Genomic DNA, 10,007 nt, shown 5'->3' on the forward strand with positions numbered 1-10,007 from the left:
GCAGTCAATGGTTGTAGTATTCCACGATTTACAGAAATCACTTCAGTTGAATGCTGGGATGGTTCTTCTCTGTTGGCCATTGTCAATTCCTTTTCCCTCGAAATAGATTTGTCGTTCAGTATTACAACTTATAAACATTCCAAATACGTAAAGACCAACCTGGGAAAAAAATCAATCTAATAAAATAAGTCGTTGGTGCAAAAAATTTAGCATGTAACTACAATTTGTGGAATGTGAGCTCGCAAAATTGATTTGAAAAACAAGGATATCGCTCGCTGAAGAGGCGCTGCGCCAGCTGAGGGGCGCTGGCAGGTTCACGTCGCTCCCCTGGAACCAGAGACACGTCGACAACCCCCGAGCGAGGCACGACAAACTTCCGACAGCCGAGTCCTCCGCCCTACTGGCTCGGCTCAGGAGACCGGACGTCCGCGAGGGGTCGTTACCACAACGCCGAAATACCATAACGCCGAATGTCAAAATTGACCACATCGCCGACAGCTAGAAAACTGCTGTGTACCACAACGCCGAAATAACAACTGAATGAATTTGTGCGTGTGTTTCTTAAATGTACCTTAACGCCGAAATACCACAATCAAACCTAACCTAACTTAGTCTAGTCTAGCCTAGCCTAGCCTAACCTAACATAGCCTAACCTAACCTAGTATAACCTAACCTAGTCTAACCTAACCTAGTCTAACCTAACCTAACCTTTGTGGCAGTCCTGCAATGACATTTTTCGGCGTTAGTGTATTTCGGCGTTGTGGTATTTCGGCGTTGTGGTGCGTCCCTGTCCGCGAGCGCACTCTGCGTCGTCGACCGGAAACCAGAGCGAACGTGTTCCGAAGCGTCGGTCAAATATAATAACAGCGGATGTCCCATTTTGCTCGCCCCAGCGAGGGAAAGTCGCGAAGAAACTTCCCGAACAGAGAGAGAGAGACAGATCGACCCGCGGTTATTAAATTCACCGTCTCTTCTCTTTATTAAATGCAACTGCGTTGGGGATTGATTATCCAGTTCTTCCAGAATCACGGTAGGTTAGTCTTAAGTTCTTTGAATCAAAATAAGAATGGTTTTTTTGAGGTAAACGATTTTATTTTTATCTCCCACCCGATTCTTTGTAGAGTTCTATAAAGCTTCTACCAATAAATTGATTTTAAAAACCTAGTAAAACGTAGTTTATAATCATAACCACACAAATAAAGAAAAACACGTGTGTTGTAATGAATTGAAACGTGTTTGTTGTCTGCGTAAATTCCCTGCTGCTAAAGAAAACAGCATTAATTTACTGTAGGCAAATGAAAATAAGGTGGCAATTTTAACGAATATTAATACGCAAGGGCAGTAATAAGTGGTAGTGATAGTTAACTATAACGACATATTTCAAGGAATTCAGGGTTGGCTAATTTAGTTATCGATAAAAGATTTGAGAGTTCAAGTGTAGAGACAAAAAAACAAGAATACACAAAGCAGATTGTAAAAAAATGAGCGGAAGACCACCGAGAATTGCATCAAGCAGTCAAACAATCGATGAAATTAGTTATTATAACTGATACCAGAAACTTTTGCGAAGTCACCGGAGCAAGGGAAAATAAAAACAAAAAGTGAATGTTGGTTTTTATTTTGGAAATCGATAAATTGAGGCTCTACAACCCGGGTCTTTGAAGATCGTAAATTAGCTCCAATTCACTTGAACTAATTTTCTCCTGACAAATCTTGTGTCTTGCAGGGAGTTAAAGTTCGCACCTGCATGAAAGTAACATGCTTTCAATTAAAACCACAGAGAGTTGGGTAAATAACTTTATATTTTTGTAATAAAAACAAAAAAAAGCTTTTATGCCAAAACAAATTGTTTTCATAAGCCTCTTTGTTTTTAGCTCATACCAGCTGATATTTGGCAAAGATAGACTTTATTTTCAAAAAACAAATGAAGTTTTTTTAATATTTTGTTGTCGGGCTAAGTGGGAAAAAAAGTGAGCTGTAAATTAATTATTAATTCAGGTTGTTGAAATATGAGAAAAAATATGAAATAAAGAGAAAGGAGATGGTAATATTGGCATCGCATTTGAGTGACTACATAAAACAGTGTTTCTAATAAGAGAAAGCCAATCAATTATTTAAAGCCATGGTCTTTTTTTTGCCTCTCACGCGCGCTACAGCGCACGCTCACAATTTATCAGGGTATATTTTTTGACACCCGTCCTCCTTTCCTGACTTTCCTTGTTCGCTCAGGCGCTAAATCCTCTTCGGATCTAAAACACTTTGCTCTCGAGGGGATTTTTTTTCCCCCACCATCGAAACGCTCCCTTTTTATGGCGCGTTTCGAACGAAACAAAAAAAAGATACTATCTGCAAACGACCATCATACATATAGGCATGCGTTGATAGCATTTTTATCTTTCCAAGCTCCCGTGAAGATCACTCCTTGAACTGTCCTCGTTTAATCAACTGTATACATGTTATATTTAACGAAAGACTGCGTTTATCTTCAGTGAAACTTTTTTTATTAATTGAGTTGTCACCTGTAAATCCGATAATCATTCAAAATATAAAAAAAAAAACCTCAATCTGTTTGGCTTTGAACAATCCCGTATGAAAGTTTTGCATACGCTGAAATCTAACTACGCTAAAGCGAGTAAAGCCAAAATGCACAGGACAAATAAAACAATTTCACTTTAAACACTTGATTGACTTGATATCATATTTAATAGAAGAAACGGTTTGTAATAATCGAAACCTGAATAATTTAGGCATTTAAATTACAAACAGTTCTACTTTAATATAGAAATTAATGTGGACCTTACCGTAACGATTTTTATAACTTATATTAAATAAAGAGTAATTAGCATGCAAGATTCACTATCTTGCTGGCCTAGGTACCTGACATAATTTGAATATTATTAGGTTTGGTTGTTTCCTAACAAGAAACAAAATAAATTTATTATTTTTTTTTTGTGTTGCATAGAAACTGTAACAAAGGTTATAAAACCAAGCAACACACTTATCCACATAAACGAACAATGATCTCACAAATAAATCACCTGAGTTATTCTTACAGTACAAATATTTTGGTTGATTTTCACATGTATATCTAGGTATGGTGAAAATAGTGTACAGCTTATCTTTGACCAAATTTTAGACCAAGAAAAAGTTTCAACCCACGTTAATAAAAATAAACAAAGGGGAGGAAGAGACCACTAAGCTCATTGCATAGAAATCTGTTTTGGTTAACGTGATAAAAAATTCTGCATGATGCTCAAGTTTATTTTATATAAAATAAATAAAATTTTAAAGAGTTTCGTGGGCCCAGTGTTCTTTTGATTGTGATTTTATAAGAAATAAAATAAGTTTTCCAAAATGATTTCTAATGAGTAGAGACAAAAAAATAATGATTTTTTAGGCCAGTTTAGTTTTTACAACATGAGATTTCGGTGTTATTTTTTTTTTTACGAACTTTGTTTATTCACAAATAGCACAATTTTCAACAAATACGACACCTACCTACTTGTTCAATTACACTTAATTTTCAAAAACGTTGTCATTTGGCTGATACATAATGCAATTTTACAATATAATAAGCATGCATAACTAATGGAAACAATAAATATAAATTTGCAAATATATACGCGTTTACAGTTGCAATATACTTAAAATAAAGTAAAACAAACTTTTCCAACCCATTTGGTACAAGCATTTTGGTACTTACTCCAAGCTAAATGATTTACATTAATTGAATTTAATATATTAAAATATTAGGATTTTAAATCTAAGATGAGTTTCGAATGAATGTGCTGATTGATTTCATTTTTTTTTTTTTGGTTTTATTTCGGTGTTATTTCATCTTTATCGCAATTCACCACGTAACCGTGTCCCTGCTTATGAAGACTCGCTTCCCTGAACTAACGCACGGTGGCCTGAATCGGGTCGTTACCACAACGCCTAAATAGCACAACGCCGAACGTACAATAACGCCGAATACCATAACGCCGTATGCCAAATTGACCGCAACGCCAACAGCTAGAAAACTGTTGTGTACCACAACGCCGAAATACAGTAACGCCAAAAAATGTTGCTGCGGGGAGGGGGCGCCAAAGAAGCAAAATTAAAAAAACAACTGAATGAATTTGTGTTTCTTAAATGTATCTTAACGCCGAAATACCACAACCTAACCTAACATAGGCTAGCCTAACCTAGCCTAACCTAACCTAACCTTACCTAACCTTTGTGGCAGTCCTGCAATGACATTTTTCGGCGTTAATGTATTTCGGCGTTGTGGTACACAGCAGTTTTCTAGCTTTCGGCGTTATGGTTTTCGGCGTTATTGTACGTTCGGCGTTATTGTACGTTCGGCGTTGTGGTATTTCGGCGTTGTGGTGCGTCCCCGCCTGAATCACCTGAAGGAGGCCACGTGATAAGCACGGGCCGAGGTTACGCAATGCAACCCAGTTAGCAACTCGACGTGGAGTGTGTTTTGCAAGTCAAGCGCGCCTCCAGAAGCACCCAGCCGCCTGCTGTTTGCCCCCGCGGGGGTTGGGGGGGATGTTGTCGAAGGACGAGTGATGAACGACCCCTCGAGTGTATGAATAACAATGAAGGAGGCGCGAATATTAATTTGTGCTTGGTTGGATTGGGGGTGAGTTTTCCGCTGGTGGTACGCGCGGGAGCAAGCGTGTGGTTACCGCCGTTACACGCAGTCGAGGGAACTCTGCAAGTGCCGCAAAAAGTCTCTCCTCCGCATTTTGGCTTCAACGATTCACGATCGCCAGAGAATACAAAAAAAAGGTAGAATTATTTGAATTAATGCTGTGTTTTCAACTACGTGTCTTGAAGCGAATCACACGTAGTTTCCGCCCCCGGCCGCTAGAATTCGCTACCAGAGCAGCTACGTCGACTGTCGAATCATTCCATCTGCAGACCGAAGTTTTGAACTATATAACGAAACGGCTCCGACAAAAGCGAAAAAAGACTTGAAATAAATACTAAACCTCGGCTTTGGACCTGATTTTCGATAATAAATATTATTGAGAAACAGTTCATCTTGTTAAAGTAGTTTCTATTTGGGTTTGTGAACTGTGGTTCGCGACATCTGCCACAGATGGCAGCACCGTGGTTACACATTTCCGTTCCGTGCAACTTCCGCTCCATTCACGAAATAAATCCTGCCAAATGCCGTATTACGAGGTTTCAAATGTTCTCGTGTTCTTGTAGCTATCGCAATGAGGGATTAATGATATTTGAAACTGTCATGAGCTACTCTAGAAGAATTATGATTTCCCAGAGAAGAAATTTCAGCACGAGTACCATGTTACAGAATAAGCACACACGGAACAGTTAGACAGATGATCGGCGGATGTCCTACTGATATATGTGGAAGGATGTTAAGAAATTTTTTTTTTTTTTGGGTGCGCGATAAATTGTAAGTAAAATGCAAATTATGGTATGTGAAAATGTATACTGTTGTAACTGTGAAATAAATCTAATAGCCACAATCGGCATTAATAACAATGAAAAACGCTGTCAATGAAACATAAGAGATAAATCTTTAGAAGGTGTCGGAAAGAGGAGGTTATTTATTCGTTGCACAAAGATTTCATAAAAAAATTTGATCTGTAGCTTATATATATCCACCAGCTCTTAACGAACGTTGTTTACAACCGAAACAAAGAAGAATTGTTTTATTTAGGAGAAGGGGACTTGTCTCTGTGTATAAAATCGACCTACACAAAAAAAAATTGTAAAAACAATTTAAAGCGCACCTTATCATTTAACGTATGGTACCTATTATTAACGCAAGGATTGTGAGAAAATGATGTATGGAGCAATTGTATTTTGTTTTTTAAAATATCTAAACCATCATTTAGTAACCTAACTTGAAAACTGAATACCTGTAGGCCTAATCGTGTTTTAAGTTATATATTATTTTTAAACAAAGGATTCTAATGCAATGTATTATGTAGAGAAAAATTATATATGTGTGTGTATGTGTGTGCGTGTGAAAAAAATAGAAAAAATTAATTACAGGGAATATAATTAATAAAAAATGATTTTTGAAACTAAATAAAACTAATCTGTTTTTTAAAGAGCGTAAGTTATGAAGCAAGATTGAGCTAAATTCACAGATGTAATACGATAGTGAAGATTTCTGCAATTTATTAAGTTAACACGGGCTTTAAAACAAAGTTGTAAACGTTTTTGGTTACTTTGAATTCAATTGTTTTTGATACAAAAAATATTGAAATTTGAAATATAGACTATTTATCACATACATATATTTGTCCTTGGTTTCTAGCGAAGTAAAACTATGAGTAAATTATTTAATTTAAATTCTTAAGTTTTAGGTGGAATCCTCATACACGTTTCATAATTTTTTTTTAAATTTCTGTAATATCCTTACAATAATTGTAAGGGAACATTCGATTCTCCTCCAGAGACAGCGTGCTTACTAGATAAGAAAACCGTCTACTAGAGCACACACACGGCGTAGCAGAGATTCCGAGAAAAACCACGTGATTTGAAACTTGCTGAAGATATTCGAGTGGTGTCTGTTCACGAAAAGCATTTTAAAATACGTTGAGGACGAATGAGTGCTTTTGTTTCCGGATTTCGTTTATAAACTGTATTTTTAGAAGAGGCACGAAACATTCTGTAGTGATTCTTGAAGACACTAAAGCGACTTGCATTACACCTTTTACCTTAATTTTTCTGCCATGTAATGTTATGGCTACCGCTCAGATATCGTAGTTGTCCTGTGTCCGACGTGAACCTGCGCGCCAGTTAAGAGCCTTGCGCTTAGAGGTCATGATGCGCTAGAAGCACCAGCGAGTGTCGCACCTATCACCCCACCTCACTGACGCAAATACACACTTCAAGGGTGCGACTATAAGCGTCGCGGATTGCCCGCCATCAAGTGCTGCTAAGGCGGGTGATTTCTCCTCTTCTGACTTGACGATGGAAAGTTGTCAGTACTATATACATATATATAGGGCCAGGAAAAATTCGCGGGTTCAATGACCTGTAGGATGAACTCCATAGTTCTACGTACACTCGGTCAAATGTCACCCACTCATTGGTTGCTGTCTTGTGAGACGTCCCAACGTAGCAGCCTGTGATTCGATACAGCTTTGGTTGGGTGTTTCTCATTGGCTCAGAGTCATCCAGGTGAGTTGTGAGCCGATAGCAGAGGCAGCACTGAGGTATAAACTATTTGTATTTTAGCCTATCGTGAAATGAACTCGCGAATTTTTCCAGTCTATATATATATATATGTATGAGCAGTGTTGGCGACGGGACGATAGCCGGCGATGACTTTAGTGGCTAAACTCCCGGAAACAACCACAGGGGGCAAATCCGTGGTTAAATCGGTCAGTTGCAGGTCAGCTATACCAACCTTCAATGCGCACGTTGCACGGGAAAAGTCCGTCAGGGTCGGGCTTTGGCAGTGCAGCCGTCACGCGAGGCGATCGGCGAACGGGAAACCCGTACCTACTCTGTTTGTCCAGGCCTGCGAGAGAAACTGTCCAGGGTTCGATCGCAGGGTGTTGGTCAATATTCCATCAGGCTCGGAACTGAGGTCTCGGTCCTGCATTCTCAACTACGCTGCGTAGGCAAGCCATTATATCCTCATGCCACTCTCCATCACACTCGGCCAATACCAAGGTATTTAAGTCACGGTTTATTATTTCATAATAGTTTGCATTTGAAATGTTTTTCTTTAAATTCTTTTCTTTCAAGTTGAAGCGGGTGTATCTTCAGAGTTCGTACATGCGCCTTCCTTCCATCCCTCTCCTCACGTCATTATACTCCTCTCCTACCCCCTCCCTCTCGCCAATAATTTTTTTACAGGTGAATTCTCATGTGTCTGGTGTGCAATTGTGTTAGGCTATATTATTTAAGGGCTCGCAGAGCTCATTGGAGCCTCCTTATTTTCAACTGAGTTTTAGTAGAAACAACATGTATTGTTGTTGCCGTTCTGTCAGATTTAATCACTTCATAGCTGTTGGTCGTCATATTGTAAATTTGTATCTGTTAAATTTTTGTTCGGGCACGTCTGACAGAACTTTACTTAAATTCACTTTGGGAAACAAACGTGCTGGTGTAGCGGGGTTGAGAACTCATGTCTAAAGGATCATCACCTTTAATAATTTTGAATTTATGCTAGCCAGCTTATAACCTTTGCAACGACGACCACGGTGAATAATTCGCGTGTACGGCCATGCAATCTCTAGTCCGCCGCGTCGAATGAAGTACTGTCAGGTTTGGTAGAGTAATAAACCTTCGTGTAACTTGTAGGTACTTTGTCTCGGTTTGTATGTCAATGCTTGAATTTTTGAGAGTCATTGTTTGTAACTGAATTTGTTGGGCTTGCGCGCTTAATTGGGTGCGCAGTTTTTTGGGGCGTTTAGTCCTTTTACCTTGGTCGTGGTGAATTGCTTTGAACTAGACCCGGGATTGCATGTGTCATAACGGTTTTTTTTGTTGTATATTTGGCGTATGTAAATTGATCATTATTGTATTACGTATCTAATCAGTTTATTGTGAATTCGTATAGAGTTTACTAAGCTATAAATGGTTTTGCTATTTTGGTTATATTTATTTGTTTTTCTCTCATACCACGTAAGGGTTTCCTCCACAGTGTAGCTACTCATTTCCTATCCAGCTAGGAACTTCGCATTAACGTGAGGTGTTATACACCGAGTTTGTAGTCTCTTGCGAATTCCGTATCCCAAGGGGCTGCACAAATAAATAATAAAAAAATGTATCATCATAGCAGGAAAGGATGCCAACTAGAATTTAAAATATTCAAAATCTGTACACACATAATTTATCATTGGGATGTACACTTCAGCGGACGAATGTACAGAGAGGTGTAAGAAAAATAAATTGGCCAGCTAGAACCGTGTTTCTGGTGACGGCGGATAGAGCCAGCGCTCGCCCCAGACGCTAACCAGTCAACCTCGCACGAGCGAGCACGACTCTGTCGCTTCGAGATGATCTCGCGAGCACGGGGCTCGTCCGAGTTGAAAAGACTGGCCGTCGTAAAGCTGGGCGGAAGTTGAATGTTGAAGGAGGGGAGGATGAGGAGGAGGTAGAGGAGGAGGTATATGAGGAGGAGGTATAGGAGGAGGAGGTAGAGGTGGAGGAGGTAGAGGAGAAGGAGGTAGAGGAGGAGGAGGTAGAGAAGGAGGTATATGAGGAGGAGGTAGAGCAGGAGAAGGAAGAGCAGGAGGAGGTAGAGGAGGAGATAAAAGAGGAGGAGGTAGATGAGGAGATAAAGGAGGAGGAGGTAGAGGAGGAGGTAGAGGAGGAGGTAGAGGAGGAGGTAGAGGAAGAGGTAGAGGAGGATGAGGTAGAGGAGGATGAGGTAGAGGAGGATGAGGTAGAGGAGGATGAGGTAGAGGAGGATGGGGTAGAGGAGGAGGTATATGAGGAGGTAGAGCAGGAGGAGGTAGAGGAGGAGGTAGAGGAAGAGGGGGAGGAGGAGGAGGGAGGAAACAGGGCGACTCGTCTCACCCCACTGGAACTGAACGTTTTCACCCTGTTTTAGCACCAACCCCTTTCTGTCTCGTCGCATTGCGAAAACGATCGATCCCTAGTAGAACACTCTCGCTTCAGCACACTTCCGATATACTCTGGCTCTGAGACTGATCTCAGCTTCCCAAATGATAGCTCAATTTTTATAATTTTGAACATTTTGCCTTTCCTTTGGAATTTCAGTACAACTGACATATTGAATGGCGCGAAACCTCTGTTTCAAAAATTGTCTTTGTAAGCAAGATTAAAGTCAAAACGTCATAAGGTAATAATCCACAGAAAATCTGAGCGTGAATATAGCATGCTTCTTTACGGAGTTTGGACGCCAACCGTAGTAAATATTATACTAAGTTATAGGACATATGCTTGTTATGAAGTTCGTTTTAGTCCGCTGTTTCTTTAGTATAGACATAGAGTCATTTATTTTAGGAAATAGGCAGCAAAAAACTCACATTAACTGACGAGATTTTAACTATTCA

General features: G+C 39.6%; 1 protein-coding gene across 1 annotated transcript in view; it reads left to right on the forward strand.

Moving 5' to 3' along the window:
- Positions 1–9,541, forward strand: part of LOC134530021 (gelsolin-related protein of 125 kDa-like) — a 33,058-nt gene extending 23,517 nt beyond the window's left edge. Inside the window, exon 2 of the mRNA XM_063364549.1 lies at positions 9,116–9,541. Within this exon, the coding sequence (XP_063220619.1) occupies positions 9,116–9,541 (426 nt within the window). The remainder of the gene's footprint in view (positions 1–9,115) is intronic.
- Positions 9,542–10,007: the final 466 nt, after the last annotated feature.

Source organism: Bacillus rossius, chromosome 3 (assembly GCF_032445375.1).
Source record: "Bacillus rossius redtenbacheri isolate Brsri chromosome 3, Brsri_v3, whole genome shotgun sequence".
Taxonomy (NCBI): Eukaryota; Metazoa; Arthropoda; class Insecta; order Phasmatodea; family Bacillidae; genus Bacillus; species Bacillus rossius.